This window comes from Fundulus heteroclitus, chromosome 11 (genome assembly GCF_011125445.2).
Source record: "Fundulus heteroclitus isolate FHET01 chromosome 11, MU-UCD_Fhet_4.1, whole genome shotgun sequence".
Taxonomy (NCBI): domain Eukaryota; kingdom Metazoa; phylum Chordata; class Actinopteri; order Cyprinodontiformes; family Fundulidae; genus Fundulus; species Fundulus heteroclitus.
In genome coordinates this window covers 26,029,497-26,046,688 of record NC_046371.1, presented here as the reverse complement: position 1 = coordinate 26,046,688, position 17,192 = coordinate 26,029,497, and the positions used below count along the sequence as shown (strand labels likewise).

General features: G+C 42.6%; 1 protein-coding gene across 5 annotated transcripts; it reads left to right on the top strand.

The window, feature by feature from the left end:
* Positions 1-653: 653 nt before the first annotated feature.
* Positions 654-17,140, top strand: LOC118564576 (THO complex subunit 2-like). 5 transcript variants are annotated; one of them, XM_036143272.1, is made up of 14 exons: positions 654-788; positions 879-1,010; positions 1,109-1,293; positions 2,568-2,743; positions 3,550-3,652; positions 3,732-4,105; positions 4,245-4,303; positions 5,851-5,886; positions 12,384-12,518; positions 13,244-13,310; positions 13,405-13,550; positions 15,308-15,384; positions 16,133-16,179; positions 16,299-17,140. In XM_036143272.1, exons 2-13 carry the CDS (start codon positions 960-962, stop codon positions 16,158-16,160), a joined length of 1,437 nt encoding a protein of 478 aa, XP_035999165.1. In that variant the 5' UTR covers positions 654-788; positions 879-959; the 3' UTR covers positions 16,161-16,179; positions 16,299-17,140. The 5 variants fall into 5 exon arrangements, with proteins under 5 accessions (XP_035999165.1, XP_035999166.1, XP_035999167.1 ...); XM_036143273.1 differs by having other exon boundaries at positions 16,296-17,140; XM_036143274.1 differs by having other exon boundaries at positions 12,387-12,518; positions 16,133-17,140.
* Positions 17,141-17,192: the final 52 nt, after the last annotated feature.

Sequence of the window (17,192 nt, the reverse complement as noted above, 5' to 3'; positions counted from 1 at the left end):
AAAAAAGCCGCTCTCATCAGCGTCACGGGTTAGCTTCGGTGTGAGTGGTTGAAATAGCACGTCGATAAAGATGACAGACAAGTGGCTTATCCAATCATATGCAAGGATTTTTTATAAGGCCCAGCCTTCAATAAAGGCAATTCCTATGGAGATGTCCCAGATGGATGTGAGTGGAGCTAGGTGGAGCAACATACATATGGCTAGAGTCAGGTTAGTAACTCTTTGCCACTGTAGCAACAAATTGTCCTATAGTGGGACAATACAGGAATTTCTTCTCCTGTTTAGTCTCTCTTGATGATTTAACCATAAACCTTGACGTTGCCATGAGCAGCGTCCGTCTCGCTCCGTGAACTCACGCCACCTAAAACATTTTCCGTCAGAATCCACGAAGAACGAGACCATAAACAAAGTTCCTGCAGCTGTGTCTGTTCCCTCGCTGCATCTTCTCCTCCATCGACGCCGTTGTACTGCGCCCGCTTCGTCGAGCTGGTCACCAGCAGAAAACGCCCAACTTCTGCACTCTCCTCTGCTAACGACGGGGTAAGAGACGGGGGGCGAGAGCGCGGCTTCCTGATCCTCTGTAAAGCGCTGGGCTCAAAGTCGGAATCCGAGGCGCCGGCGCCGCTCTGAAAGCTTTTGCCGTGTTTGTCGCGCCGCAGGTCTTCTCCGCCATCATTTACACGGTGGCCAGCTGCACCGAGAACGAGTCTCACCGCTACGGCCGCTTCCTCTGCTGCATGCTGGAGACGGTGACCCGGTGGCACAGCGACCGCGCCGTCTATGAGAAGGTCTGCTCGTTTTCCACACTTCCAGACGGTTATGTCAGTCCCTGTGAGCCGGTATTTGATTGGTCTCCTCTCGTTGTGCCGCTTTTTAAGGAGTGCGTGAATTACCCGGCTTCCTGACCATCTTCAGAGCCTCAGGCATCGACGGCGGGAACAAAGCAGACCAGCTGGATTATGAGAACTTCCGACACGTGGTCCACTAAATGGCACTATATGCTGACTAAAGTGAGCGGGCCTTTGTGTTTTTCAGTGACCTTGATCGGCCGATCAACGCTTTAAAAAGGTTTTCATAAACGTTTCTCATTGCTTGTTCTTCTGTCCAGGCTTCGGTCCACTGCTTGGAAACGGGAGATTACACCCACATCCGCAACATTCTGATCGTGCTCACCAAGATCCTACCCTGCTACCCAAAGGTCCTGAACCTGGGCCAGGCGCTGGAGGCCCGCGTCCACAAGATCTGCCTGGAAGAGAAGGATAAGAGGCCAGACCTCTATGCCTTAGCAATGGGGTAACACAGCATTGTGTGCTGCTGAGCTCCACGCGGAGCACTTAGCTAGCGACTTTTTCTTGACGCAATCGAGATGCTTGGAGCTTTAACGGATTCACCCGAGAGTTATTTCAGGTCCTCCAAATTGAGTTTCTAAAAAATGATGTGTTCGGACAGCGTCAGCTTAGATTCAACACTGGGTCTGTTGCTGCATGCAGCCAAATATTTCTACACTTGGCCGCTGGTGCAGCAGGTCTGTCTGGAGGCGGCCTTTAATATGGAAATTCAAGTAAAAGTAAAGGCAGCTCTGACCGGCCTGGACATGAGCAAAGCCTCTCAGGGTTAACCTCTGACCTCTGGGCCTGCTAATCCAAGTACACTGCAAAAACAGAACTAAAAATAAGTAAAAATTTTCATGAAATGAGTGTATTTGTCCTTGATTTAAGCAGGCAAATAAGACTATTTGCCAATGGAAGGAGATTTTTCCACTTAAAATGGGAACAATTTATCTCCATCATCTTATTTCAAGTGCAGGATGTCTAATTATCTTATTTTAGGGGTAAAAATAATCTCTCCATTGGCAGATAATCTTATTTACCTGCTCAAATCAAGGACAAATAGACTAACCTTGAGAACATTTTACTTGTTTTTAGATCCGTTTTTGCAGTGTACCGAGGTATCTAGATCGCCAGTCGATTACTAGCTTTTGATTGACTCGTTAACAAGTCATGATGATCGAATAGTAATATTTCATTTCATTACATAATTGGAAGAGCAGTTTTTAACTCTGTAGATAAGGGAACTAAAAGTAAATCATTTTTTTCTTGAAATGAGCATAATTGTCCTTGAGCAGGTTAATTAGATTATGTGCACTTGAAAATAAGATGAGATGAGTTGTTCCTATTTTAAGTGGAAAGATCGTTTAAACATGCCTGTTCAAGTCAAGGACAAATGATTCGTTTTTTTGCACTTCTTAACAACTCACCATCTTCTTATTTCAAGTGCAGTATATCTAATTATCTTGTTTTAGGCGGCGAAATGCTCATCCCAATGGCAGATAATCTAATTTAACCTGCTCAGATCAAGGACAAAAGCACCCGTTTCAAGAAAAGCTTCCCCTTTTTTTTTTGCAGCGTTGCATCAATCGAACAAAACAGGTCCCGCGTGTTTCTGTGATTGTAGAAAGCCGCGTCTCCGGGCCAGAAAAGGGGAAAGATTTGCTCTGCGTGACATTCAGAAGTTGGTTTGGGTCCCTTTGCTTTTGCTCGTGTGCAAACTCTCTGTGCGTCTCGCAGTTATTCAGGTCGCTTGAAAAGCCAGAAGGTGCACATGGTCCCCGAGAACGAGTTCCACCACAAGGACCAGCCGGCTCGCAGCGCCACACCGGCAAGTCAGCAGAACGGCCCGGGCAGCACCGGCAAGCCTGCCGCCAACGCCAGCAAGACCGAGGAGGGGGCGTCAGAAGATGGAGGTGATGATGATTGACAAAGTGGCTTCGCACGCTCTGTTTTTTTTTTTTTTTTTTTTTTATAATGAAAATGTTTTGTTTTTGGGTTATCATGGTTTCCATCGGCTTTAGTTAATGTCTGATTAAATTGATCTTAAAAAAGAGCTTCAATCTAGGGCTGGGCGATATGGATTAAAAAATAAATCTCTGATTTTATCATACCAAATCCGATTAATCGATTTTTTTTTTTTTTTTCCTCCTTTTTGTTTCATAAAAATAAATTAAAGAAATTATTTTAAAACCTTGCTTTTATGTCAAGCATTTCGTCAGGGAGTTGACCTGAATTCAAAGTGCAACTAAAAACAAGCTGTGAAACATGCAAAACATGATGGCAGCCGTGCCATTATAAACAATGAAAATATAACAAAACATTTGCTGCTAGTGGTATACACATTGAGCTAAGAACAGGCTTCACTGCACTTGTGAACTTCAAACTAAGTTAAAAAAAAGTAAATAAGTAAATGAAGTACCTCGTATTATGGTAAAAAAAAGTTTCCACTTAACAATATTTTGACAATACATTTGCCTAAACATATATTCAGCATCATATGCTGTTCTCTTCATAGAAACCCAATGAGTGTATTGGCAAAATAAAATCCAGATTTCCAAAAATGAAATCTTAAAGAATTGTAAATTCGAATTAATCGATTAAATCGATTTATCGCCCAGCCCTACTTCAATCTCTGAATATTGATACATAAAGAGAGCCGTCGCTGCTGAGAATCCGCCTCCCAGTTGACTTCTAACAAACGCAGCCCTCTGTTGTTCAGATCGGGGCAAGGAGAAATCTCAGGGGACCACAAAGCCAGCAAACAAAGCCAACAGCACATCAGGCAAAGTGACCACCAGCAATGGCAACGGTGCTCTCAACAGGTACGTCTTAATTTTAGACGTCTGGTTGAGTGTGGGCTGTATCCCAGCTCCGGGTAACCGTGGAGCCGTCTGCTTTCAGCACCAAAGCCGTGAAAGATGACAAAGAGAAGAGCGGCAAGGAGAAAAAAGAGAAGAAGGAAAAGACGCCAGGCAGCACTCCAGAGACAAAGGCCGAGAACCGCCGGGAGAAGCAGAGAGACGAAAGAGCGGGCAAGGAGGAGCGGGTGGTCCGCGAGGGTAAGGAGAAGACCCCGAAGGCGGACCGCGAGAAAGTCAAGCTGGAGGAGAAGAGCAGCAAAGACGACAAGGCCAAAGCCGGAAACGGGGAGCCGGCGGAGCCAGGCAGAGAGCGGGACGCCGTGAAGGAGTCCAAGAGCAAGGAGAAAGGAGAGAGGAATGCCGCCACCCTCAAGTCACCAAATCTGAGATCGGAGGCCGCCGAATCTGAGAGGGGTAAGACGCTGTTCCAGGTGTCCGTAGACGACACTTTGACGTCTGTCACGTTTGACGCCAACGTTTCCGATTCTCTTCGTCGCCATGAACACGATAAATCGTACAATCATCGACTTCTCCCTCCGCTTTGTCTCCGCAGATCACAAAAGACGAAAGCTCGACAGTCACTCCTCCCCGTCCCACTCCTCGTCGGTTAAGGTTAGTATGGCCTGAGGAAGGCTGTGCCCGTTTCTTCTCTGTCTGCCGGAGCATTCGCTGCCTTGCACATTCCAGCAGCCCCTGAAGATCATCCTGGGAGAGTCGCGGCGCACGCAGGGCTTGGCACCTGGAGGTCTCAACCCTAACCCCCCCACCCCCCCAATGGGAGTCGGATGTCTTTCCACGGACATGAGCCGAAAAATGTTGCCGAATCGGGAGAAATCCTGAAGGACTTAGTCAAGAGAATATAATGTATATTATCTATTTTCATATTGGGAAAAAAAGGCTATTTTTATATAAGTGAAAGCAGTCAGTGTGCCTTGAGAAGATTTTTTTTTTCTTTTTTTACTACATTTCTATACCCCTCTGGAGTTTTTGCATTTTTTTAAATAGTATTCACGCCCCGCCAAGAAGTCTCCAAAGGCAACGTGTCTCTCCCCGCTAGGAGCTGCGTTCTACCCGGTGAAATAGTTCCCAAGAGTTTTTTTTTTTTTTCCTCCCCCTCCATTTTTGTGAGCTCTTCCTCCTTTTAAAGCGATGTAAAGTATCTTGGCGTCCCCGCGGCGCACCCACCCCTCCCGGTGCCGTTCAACGATGGATGGATGGAGTCCAGCAAACCTGTCCGGCGCCGCCTCCAGAGAGCCTCTACGCCGGAGTCGTCGTCGTCGTGGTCATCTTCGTCGTCATCCCCCCCCTGCTCATCCTCCGCCAGTCGAGACGGCCCCACGCCCAGCCTTCACATCGCTCGGCCCTCGCCTCTGCAAAGCTACCGCCGCGGCTTCGTCGCCCCGTCGCTCTACCTCCCGGCAAGCGTTACGTGGAAGAGAGAGCCGCCAGACCGCCCCGGGATCAAGAGAGAATGAATGTTGCAGTTGCAAATCCGCCAAAAAAAAAAAAAAAAAAAAAAGCCAAGGAAAAACGAAGCCTGCCCCAACAGAGAGAGTGTGAGGGAGAGAGAGAGAGTGGGTGAGACCCGAACCGCCCGGAGCCTCAGAAGCTTGTCATAGGTCTTTGTTTTGCCCTTCTACGAGAGAAATAGGCTCCGTGTGTCTTACCCATTCCTGAACTGTAAGTGACAACAGCAGTTACCTTTGTAGGGATGCAGTCCAGCACATTTCACTGAGTAGAGCAGCACACAGGCACATAAGTCCACACACACACACACACATCACCACTACTCACAGCACCTGCACTTTAGAAGTATTGAAGTACCAGCTGCCCTGACATGTTTTAGTGTTAAGACTTAGCGATACTTCACAAATGCTCAGGGTTTTTTTTTTTTTTTTCTATTAGATCTTACCTATTTTCCAAGTGTTGACATTCCACATGTTGAGTCTATGAACTCTCCTCTATGTGATAACTTTGTCAAAGCCTTAGTCCTTGAAGGTCAGAGATCAAGGGAGACGTTTGCTGTTGGATCGGCCCCTCTCTCCCCCCCCCGTCTCCCCCCCCTTCCTCTTCTGCCAACTTTCTACTGCTGTCTGACAACCTCCTCCCAAATCCCCACCCCCTCCCAGCTCATCTGTCATCTCCATTCATCCCTACAGGACGGTAGCAACGAACTCAAGGACTCTGCATCCAAGGTTTGACCCGGCTCTGTTACTCACACCTCCCCAGTTAGGCCGTTTCTAATGACGTAGCTCAGGAAGGAGGTCTTCTGACTGTCTCCGTCCGTTTGCTCTGTCTAGAGGGAGGCTTTTGTTTTAGTTTTTTCTGTGTTTAATGTAGTTTAATTCGATTATCCAAACAGTTCCATATTTTGAAGTCAGCAGAATTGGTTAAAAGACGTCCAAACCCGGCTTTACAAAAAGCGTTCATGTCAGGATTAGGGTTTTATGTGAGGGGCCAATACAAAGTGGTGCGTAAAGGCCCATTCATACCTCACGTAAAAGACGGATACGTTTGGAGTGTTTCATACGTTCTAACCGTCGATTTCGTCCGTATTGTGACACGAAAATTGGGAGCTTACGATTACGGACGAAACGGATCAATACGGAGAATACTATCGGAAAAGTTGGGGGCGCTATTGAGTTTGTAGTACAAAATGTCAACAAAATCACGAAGAAGGTTATAATTCTGGGTTTTAAACAATGGCGGGATTCGAGGAACGACTCGCGGAGCTTGTCCGCAACTACCATGTCCGGGGCACAGGGACAAACAAAAAGTTTACTTACGGAGCAAATAAAACAAAATCACGTCTTGGACCGTCGCCATGTTTGATCAGTGACGAATCATTGCCGCCCAACACTGCCACCTAGAGGACATATTGGTTATTGCGCACCTCAACGGACGGAGGTATGAAGGAGTCAACGGATAGAACGTACGGACAGAAATACGGACGTGTCGGCCAAACGTAGGGTATGAATGGGCCTTAAAACGTAAGTGTGGGGGAGCGACACGTGGGTATCAAAAATTTTACAAATTAAATTTGTTGAGCGTCCCCCTTTACTCCGATACCCCGAAACAAAATCCGGTCGGCCCGAGAAGCTGTTAAATCATCGTTTTGAACATTAGCGAGCTAACGGCAACGTCAGGACCAAAAAAAAAACCCAGCACAGCTGGGTATGGGATAATGTGGAGAGGTGTAAAGCTGGGTTAGAAAACAATATTTGAACATTTCACAGAGCACGGTTCAGTCCATCTAAAAGGGGGGAAGGCACGATGCGTTTACAGAGCTTTCATGCCGGAGCTGACAGGCTGGACAAGGAGTTTGATTTCTAGACTAGGGCTGGACGATGTAGAAAAAAAAAAGCATATCAATAAAATAGAAATCATTTTGATCGATATCGATAATTCTCATGTATTGTAAGCACAGCTCTGGCCATTTTGTGCTGTTGCTTAGCAACCTATTTTTAGATGCAGAACACACAAACACTGAATTCATACCCTTTTATTCAACCAACTTTTTACCAAAACTACAAGTTTTAAAAAAAGAAAAAAAAAAGAACCCTTGCTCTCTGAACTCTCTAAAGGGGGCGGAGCTTGGTGACAGAGCGTTCCTGGGTCTGCGTTTGTGATTGGTTGGAAGAATGTAATAACTGTAATATTAACCTACATGATAGGCTAGAATGGATAAGGAAGGAAAACTTTTATTCTATTGACCTTTTTAGTGACTTTTTTTTTCTATTATCGATATGTCTTTTGATCGATATATTGTTACTGAATTATCATCCAGCCCTAGGAGAGACAGTAGAAGGCACTGAGCTATATAATACACTGGAGTGCTGATTTTGCCGAAAAACTGAAGTCACTGGCCGCCATCTTGCTACTCCCTACTCTCACAGAATCCCATAGGATTTGGTTGCAACAACAAGCAGTTTTCTGGCTCAGTGAAAACGTTTCACAGGTAATTCTACAGTCAGTGGATGTACTAACACTATCAACTACTAGGAAATTAGGTGCTGAAATATTTTACATGTTATTCATATTAAATATATACATATGTATATATAAGTATGTGTATATGTATTTATGTATATATATGTATACACATATGTAAATAAATGTTTTTGTATATTGTTATTTATATATTTATAAATGTTAAACATATATATTTAAATGAATAAAATGCAAAATATTTCAGCACATGACTTTCTCAGTACTTGATATTTTTAGAACATAACATAAAAGTATATGGCATTTGACATTTTAAAAGTCTTAAGCCCCCCCTGAACATGATAAAATCCTCGTTATTCGATGCTGTAGCACACATATTCCCTAGTTACTGGGGGGAAATAGGGAGTACCAATATGGCGGCTGGTGGCTTCAAAGCGACTTGTTCAAACAGGCGGTGATTAGCACTCCAGTGTATTATATAGCTCAGTGGTAGAAGGGCCTGCCCCCCCCCCCCCCCCCTCCATTTTAAAAGTGTGGCCTACTTTGTTTTGTTCAGATAATATCAAAGTAAAATTCATTGAAAATTGTTGCCAAATTAGCACCAGATCATGAATAAGCAGTCGCACTTTGCGCTGCAACTGGAGAAGCTACATCTAAGAGAGCCAAGTTTCAGTAGCTTGAAAAGTTGCTTCATTTAATGAAAGAGGAGAAAGGAAATAGAAAAAAACAAAAAAAGTAAAACCCAGAGATCAAGATCAGACGGCATAAACTAAGGCTGCACAATATATGGCGGATGTGTGGTTCATATCGCACTTTCTGGAGTATTTTCTGTGCTAATGTAATGCTTAGCCGGTTGGATAGAGCCTCACGGCAGCGGACGCTCACGCCGGCCAAAACGCCAAAGGTCACAGAGCGATGGAAGCTCAGCTGAATAAGAGAGGAAAGAGGAAAATAGACACGCGTCACAACCGTTGTCTTTGTCGCGGGGTTATCACCAGCGCAACCAGCTTTAGCATAAACCTTATTATAGCCTGTATAATCTACCTTTAGTCAGAGTTCTGCTCCGAGACGCTGCCTTTAGCCGGATGCATACACCTGCCTTGTTTTTAACAGGTGAAAGCCTGGGATTTCTTTTTTTATCTGCGCGTTCTATTGAGTCCTCCAATATCTTTTTCCCTGCAAAAGGTGTCTGCTTCTGATGGGTTTAAAGAGACGGCGTTGACATTTTTCTGTCTGATCCTAAAGGAAAACAACATATTCCTTGGACAGACAAAGCAATTGTAACAAGAGGATGGTTATTTAACACATGAGAATATGTTATAGAATAATAAAGGAAATGTCACCTTAATCACAGGCTGTTGATGGCAACTGTTGACGTATTTTCTTAGTTTTGCTATTAGAAGGGAGATGATTATTATTATTATTATTATTATTATTAGTCCTGAGGCCAGATCTGTTTATACCTGGTCTGGCTCTGATTAAGCATGGGTTTTCTTGCTTGAATGTCTGGTTTTGTTATTCATGTTTAAAAATTCAGTGAAAAAGAAAACATTTTATAACTATCACTAAATATCTTGGTTTGTTTTGTTTGATTTCCTTTCTTTTGTTTTTTGTACATTTTCCATGAAGATGTAAGACGGTTGCTTTTTAAGGCAAACACCAGAGCTTAAGATGCCTGGTTTACATTTGTTTGAATTCATCGGTACCTAATTTGGATTGTTCGCTTTTGTAGATGAAAATTGTTGGTCAAGATTCTCAGGCATCCGGGTCAAGATCAATCCAAAACAAAAAAAAGGTTTAAAGTAAAACAATTCTGATGCTGAAGACATTTCGCTTGACAAGCTTCCTGGATGGGAAGCGAAACGTCTTCAGCTTCAGGATAGAAGTCCAGTTGTTTTATTATTTTTTTAAACCTTTTTTTGGGTAGATGAAAATTGTACTTGGCCGACTTTAAATTTATTCGTTGATGCTTTTGTGAAAAAAGAAACTTCAGAATATCTGTTAGCTGCAGTCTATGTTGCTATTTGAATTATTGGTAAGAATTTGGATGAAATGCATGTTTGATTACTAAGAAGGGCCAAAGCAAAGCAGCACAGTCGCCCTCTGAGCAAGACTGACGGCTTTACTGGGACAGAGGCTCTGCTGAGCTTATGAGCTGGGAAGTAGAATATCTTCTAAATATATATTCCTATAGTAAACGTGTGTGTGAACTGAGCAGATCTGTCCACTTCCTCCGTTTTAATTGTATAGGCAACAAGCTTTAGTGGCTGGAGCCACTATATTGTTGTTTAGCGCTTTGTATGAAAACAAAAAATGCTGATAAATGTATTTAGAAGTGTGATAATTAGTTTATTTTTGGTCTGGGAACAGAGCTGCAGCTGGAAACTGATAATTGGGGATGAGTACCTTTCATATTTAAACTGATACGGTACCGATAGCCGGTTCCTGGGAATTGATATCGGTACTTAACGGTACCTATTTTCAGTGCTTTTGTGTGTTTATGCAGGAATAAATGTGTTTATCAATAAAATCTCAACTTTTTTCAATTTAACTTATTTACTTCCCAAATAAAAACTAGCTTGGACCTATAAATGTATCTTATTAAATAATTTCTGGATTTTAAGACATTGCCTCAAGAATAAATAAGGCTATGTCTTAATAAAATAAAGTTTTACCAAAACAACAGTTATGCACACACAGCTTTAATCCCGTATTCACCTCGTTCACTCTGAGCCTCTAATAACATTCAGGGGATTGTTTTAGTGCAACGGTTCAGAGAAGAAAAGAATTATACTAAAAACATGTTTTATCCTGCTTTTGTAAATCAGCGACACATTTACAGTGAGGGAACAGAGAGACTCTCCCCTCTGACTACAGGTGGGTTTCAGGACGAGGCAGCCGTCCGTCTGTCTGGGAGACGGTGCTTGGAGAAGCGTGTAGAAGTGTTTGGCTCTCCATAGACAATAACTCCAGAACGATTGTTACTTTCAGTGGAACTCACCAATAAGAGAAGAAAGTCTCTAGATTTTACCGCGAGTCACTTTTATGACAGAAGGTCGCTGGATGGATGTACCAAGTTGCTAAATATAACGAGACATTCACTAAATTGGCGGCAGTGACGTGGTGTTTCCTCAGATTAGAAGTTTTCCCGCAGCCGGTCTTGTCTGTTGCCTCGCACATTTTGCAGCAATGTAATCTACTGCGCATTTTTCTACCAGCCATGCTGGACCAGCGGCTACTGACGTCATCACGCTCTAGTGCGTAAAATGCTGTGTTCATGCTCGGCATGGAAAATCACCCACTTTCCTACTCCCTCAGTGTCACACACCGCAAAAACAGACTAAACTTAACTAAAAATAAGTTAAACTTTTCTTGAAATGAGTATATTTGTACTTTATTTGAGTAGGTAAATAAGATAATCTGCCAATGGCATAAGATTTTTGCACTTAAAATAGGAAGAACTCATGTCCATCAACTTATTTCAAGTGCATTATATCTAATTATCTTATTTGAGGGGTAAAATGACTCTTTCCATTGGCAGATAATCTTATTTACCTGCTCCAATCAAAGACAAATACCCTCATTTCAAGACATTTTTTTACTTTAGTTCTGTTTTTGCAGTGCAGTGATGCGTTTAGGTACTGAAACATGGTGCCGTTTGATTTGGCGTGAATCGGTACCTGATGGTACCAACGGCATTCAGTCGGTACCTACAAAAGGACCGAATTCTGTCGCAGTGAGCCCTTAAAGACTGTTTAGGACTCCCTCAGGCTTGATAATCCCCCAACAAGGGGCTCAGTTGGTATTCCTGAAGATCTTTCATTGTTTTATAAATTGGTTGAATTCACAGCTGACAGGAAGTCACCCCTGTACAGGTTCACAGGCCACAAGGTGTTCAGCTATTATTTTTTAACTCTAACAGCTAAGCTATTTGTTGTATGCCGTTTTTGTGCCTTTTTCTTCTTCATCCCAATGTGTGAAGTACACGTCAAGTCAGATTGTGTCCAGTCAAAGCGTCGAGTCGGTCCGAGTCGCGTTTTAGGGGCGACTCGTGTCCGTATCTGCGACTCGTGTGGCTGCAACGGTACAAAACTCAGATCTACAGCCGTGTTCAGCAGCTTGGGCGGCCTTTTCCTCTTAGCATCAGGGTTATTGCCGCTCTTCCTCCAGTATTTACGAAGATCTGTTTAGCTCCGCGTCGTTTTTAGTCAGGGGAACTTTGTGAAAGCACAGCCTACTGTCAGCGTTATTTTCACCGTCCCCCTATAGAGTGAGATGTGTTTGGTTAAGCCAGTGACCACTGAGTTTGATTGGAGATACCTTTGGTGATTGGGTTCAGTCTCTAGAACTGTCCAACAAACCGGAGCATCTAATGAAGGCAGAGGAGGTATTTAGGCATCAGGCTGTTTAGGATTTTGAAGGTGAGCAGCGATGCGTCCAGATCAGTACAAACCCTGAGAGGAAGACGAGCAACGCAGCTGGTAATGAGCCCAGCAGCAGGTTTTAGACCGTTTCGAGTTGGATAATAAGCTACTTTTAATCTCAAACGTTCCTCGCAGCCTGAGTGACTTTATGTAATAGTTTGACTAAATGGGATTGGAGGGAAAAAGGTGTCCGAACACGCTGCCTGGCCAGTAAATGACACCAGCCTCCTTTTAGATTGATGCAAGTTCATGAAATCGTCTTGGCAAGTAGAATACGGCTTCAACTTGTTTGTGTTCTGTTCATGTGGGCTTGTTTCCAGCAGCACCACATCAACTTTAATTCAGTTGCCCGGTCCAAGAGCAGAGAGAGGGAAGCGGAGAAGAAAGACACAGAGAACATGCAAGGCCGATCCAAAGAGAAGAAGGAGGAAAAGGATCGGAAAGAAAGGAAACGAGTGAGTTCCATTTAAAATACGATGGCCAGCAGTTTGGGGGGGTTTTACGTGGCATTTTGTCCCAGTTTGTGAGTTAGGGATGAATTATTTAGAGAAATGACAACATTACATTTGTTATGCTCTGCAAAAAGGGAACTAAAAATATGAAAAATGATCTTGAAATGAGTGGATTTGTCCTTGATTTGAGCATGCAAGCTTCAATGATCTGCCAATGGAATGATGTTTTAGCACTTAAAATAGGAACGACTCATCTCCGTCGTCTTATTTCAAGTACAGAATAAAATAATTATCTTATTTTAGGGGTCAAAATGCTTATTCTGTTGGCAGATAATCTAATTTACCTGCTAAAATCAAGGACTAATACACTAATTTGAAGAAAATTTGACTCATTTTCAGGTGACAATGACTGTAACTTGGTTGCAGCTTATTTTGCACCCGGTGGCAAAAGATGTTCAAACCACAAAAGCATTTTACTTAGAATTTTTTTTTTATTTTTTTTAGGGAGTAAATCTTAAAAAACAAAAACATCAGCCATCTAAAGCACACATGTCCATTTTAAATACTAAGGGCCTTAACAATTGTTCTGCTCACCAATGCGTTAAACCTTAAGTAATGCCAGAGCTAAGCTTGGTGATTTCCTCCACTTATTTGTGAATGTCTTTTTTATATGTGGAAGTTTTGTATTGATGAACGCTGACCCGCGGACGTTATCGACTCTCTTTCAGGATCACACCGTCAACGACCGCGAGACGAGCCAAGAATCCAAACGGAGGAAGGACGAGAACGGCACCAGTAAGTGCTCTCTGTGCCCCGACAAAAGGAGCCGCTTAAGCCTGCGCATAACTCTCCAAACGCGAACGTGACGGCGGGACCGCTTTCTTCCCAGATTCCTCCAAAAACAGCCAGAGCACAAGCCCTTCCTGTGACTCTCCTCTGTCGCCGGAAAAAGAGAAGAGCAAAAGATCCAAATCGTCGAGCAAGGAGAAGGCCGAGTCTGTGAAACCCGAGCGGACTTCCTCCGGAGGCAAGAAGGTGAGCTCCTCGTTAGCGTGGCGGCGCTCCTTCTTTACCCGTAGAGTCCACGCGAAACACGCCTCAACGAGCATTTCTCTAAGCCAGGGATGGGCAACTTCCATGATAAAGAGGGCCAAATTTTTTTCAGCACGACCATTGGAGGGCCACATGACCACGCACTTCAAATAATTGGATATGAAAGACACTACAAATTATTCTCAATAAGAACAAATTTTAGATGAATTTATATATTTACTGCACCAACATATAACTATTTTCTGCATATAAATGCATTTTAATATGTTCTTGAGCAAAAGACAAACCGTGTGCTTTAAAAAAAATTGCAAAAAAGGAATTTAAACTCCTCCATATCGATGCATTCAGGAACATGGGACATTTCAAATTTACAAGGAAAGAGGCATAAAACGGAACAAAACTTAACTCAAACAATAACGTGTCTATCCAGAAACTGTGTGGGCTTTCTTACAATACTGAATGCTCTATAATTGTATTGGTTATTTTTTGATTATGCACATCTGTTAGCTTTTTATTCTGAAAATCTAATGTCCCATGCTCCTGAATGCACCATAACTTTCTGACGCTCACGGATGCATCACACTGGTCTGTGAACGCGGTGCTGCACGTTTGATCTTCTGCTTAAAACAAAGCTTTGCAGTTTCAAAACTCACATCGGTTCTCACGGTTTATTGTTGTGTGTGAATGACAAGAGACCACAACAAATAAATCAGCCGTACCTCTAGGGAACGCAAAAATCGTCGCGAGGGAACGCAAAAAAAAAAAATTCCCATGTCCGTACTTCTTCCCATTTTGTCTGAAAAATTTGACTTTCTCGGTCAAGTTTTCCCTTTATGCCACTGCTAGTGGCCAGGGCCCTTGACTTTCTTCCTCGCTGTTGCAAAGCGGCCCGTATTGTTTGGGTGCGCCCTCTATAAATTTTTTTTTCATTATTATTAAATTATTATTGATCTATTTGCGAGCCGCACTGAGTGATGACGAGGGCCGTGTGCGGTCCCCGGGCCGCCAGTTGCCCATCCCTGCTCCAAGCCATTATTAAAACAATCGGCACATTTGATTTGCACGCAAAACTGGTCGCACCCTTTCAGTTATTTTTACACTACAAATGCAGAGTTCGCTGGATTTCACTGTGATTTCATGTACAAATGTGAAGAGAAAGGAAAACACTTGGGTTTCATTGATATTTTTACATTTGTAAAGTGTGCTTTTGCTTATTATAACCTCCTCCCACCTAGATTTCACCTAAGCCTTATCATCATAGCTCTCGCTGTATATTTAGTCTCCCTGCAGGAAGGTGAACATCTGCCCCACAGCCTCAAACCTGTTCTAGTTTCTGAAAAGCTGTTTTTAGTTTTTTTTCCCCCCGTATGAAACTGCTTTCATCATTTCGTCAGCTTCTCTGTCCCCCCTCAGCATGATGCTGCCATCGCCGTGGGGGTCAATGGGTTTCCCCGTTTGTCCCTTATGCGGGCCTTCACAGAAACAGCTGGATTATGCTGAGATTAAATTACTAGTTAGGCGACTTTTGAAGGCAATTGGTGGCACTGGGTGGTATTTAGGGGTGTCAGAGTAAAGGGGGCTGACTATAATTGCACACTACAAAAAAGGGAATTTTGATCTGCAGCATAAAATCTGAGTTTAAAACCATGAAGTTTGTCATGACACAAAAAAAGCATTTTCTCGGCGGTAGTGTAATCTTTTTTTTTTTTTTTCTAATCTTTTCTCTTGCTGTCCTACAGGAGTCCAGACATGACAAAGAAAAGTCTGAGAAGAAGGAGAAGAGGGACAGCGCTGCAGGGAAGGAAGAAAAAAAGCAATATCCTTAAAGAAGGACTTGAAAATCGTACCAGTAATCACTTTTTTTTTGGTTTACTTGTTTATGTTTGACGAGTCTAGTCTCAGCTGGATGCTTTTCTTTACTCCTGCATCCCAAAGCTGCGCAGCCATAGTTTTGCCCTCCGCTCCGTGTGCTGTGCGCGTCGACGTATCCGTGTCCTGAGTTCGCTTGAGTCGTTAATCCCACGGTTGTTGTTTTTTTTTCCCTCCCTGCTCCCGTTACAAGATTATTTATTGTGTTTTTACTCGGCCGTGTTCCTAAGACTCAGGTCCAACAAGTTTGTCGCCGTGTGGACGGCGAGGAACAAGAACTTGCTTTTAAACCATTTGAAGTGTCCATTTGAGAAGATCAAACTTTGGTCCGTTTCCAGCCTGTGAAATAATGCTGAGTCGAACTTCCCGTGTGCTCTGTGATCCTCTCGCACCGGATCCCTCCACAGGGGGAAGGACGTTTGCTCTTTATAGCAGTTATTTGCCCACGCTCTTGACATAAATCTGTATTTTTGACTGTTTTTTTTGTTTTTACAGAAGATAAACTTTTAGGGGTTCTACATCGCCGTGCACAGTAATTACATTTTCTTAGATTTAAATAAAAAAAGGAACCGTTCTGGATCCTAACCGAGCGTCTTCTCTGGACATTGACTGAGTAAGTTTTTTTTTTTTTTGACAATCAGCGATTCAGCAGTCCCACGTCCTTAAGATAATTCGGTTTCCCTTAACGGTCGCACTCATAAATCGTCTGACAAGCACAGATAATGTGCACTAATCAGTGAAGGTAAGAAACCCGCTCAGCTTCTTTTTTTTTTTCCATCACCTCTAAATCAGCCGTCTTGGAGTTGCCTGAAGTATTTTTTTTATTTTTTTCTTCCCCCTCTTTTCTCTGTGCCGCAGCAGAAATGGATAAGCTGTGCTTTTATCTGCAAGACATCCGCACCTCCATCTGTACCACCCTGTTGGCTTTCATTCTGATTCCCAATTGTGTTTTCCTCTTTTTTCCAGCTGTTGTTAGCTGTGGTTAATTTACACATCAATTATATTATTTTTCCTCTTTTTTTGGACAGTAAACCAGCTGAATAAATATATTTGACCCTCCCTTTTTTATATAAATATATAAAATAGTTCAGTATGGGCACACGGTGCTGCTGTAATCACAGTGTTACTCTTACCAGAAATGTGGTTATTGTTTGAAATGATCTTTTGGTACCAAATTGTCATGGATACAATAACCTCCTCTTTGAAAATGTTTTTTTTTTCTCCCCTGTTTTGTACTTTGTCGGGCCTTGCTTTCTGCTTGTTTTATTGGATATAACCTGCTTTTCCATACTTACCTCATATTCTTTTGAGATACTTAGATCCTTTTTTTATTTATTTATCTCCTCCTTTTAATCCAAATAGAACAGCAAGCATATGTAATTAAATAATACCTAGGACCAGTTTGTATATTGTGTACAATAATAAAAAGTGTAACATGAATTTCGCATCATGATATTTCATTTGTTTCCATGTCCCAAACAAGTTCTTCTGTGAATTTGTGTTAATCAGGTTTTACATAATTTATAAAACAAACAAACAAAAAAAAAAAAATGTCGGTTCCACTTTATTCAGATGTAGGATTGTAAAAGAAGATTTCTGACGCTCTGTGCTCCAAATGCAACTGTTTCAAAAATGACCTTTGGAGATTTTATCTGCTGTACTCAATGAGTGTATGTTTTGTTTTTTAAGAAAAAAAAAAAAAAGAAACTCAATAAATAGTTTTCTTAGTGTCACTTTAACATTGTGTCGATCTTT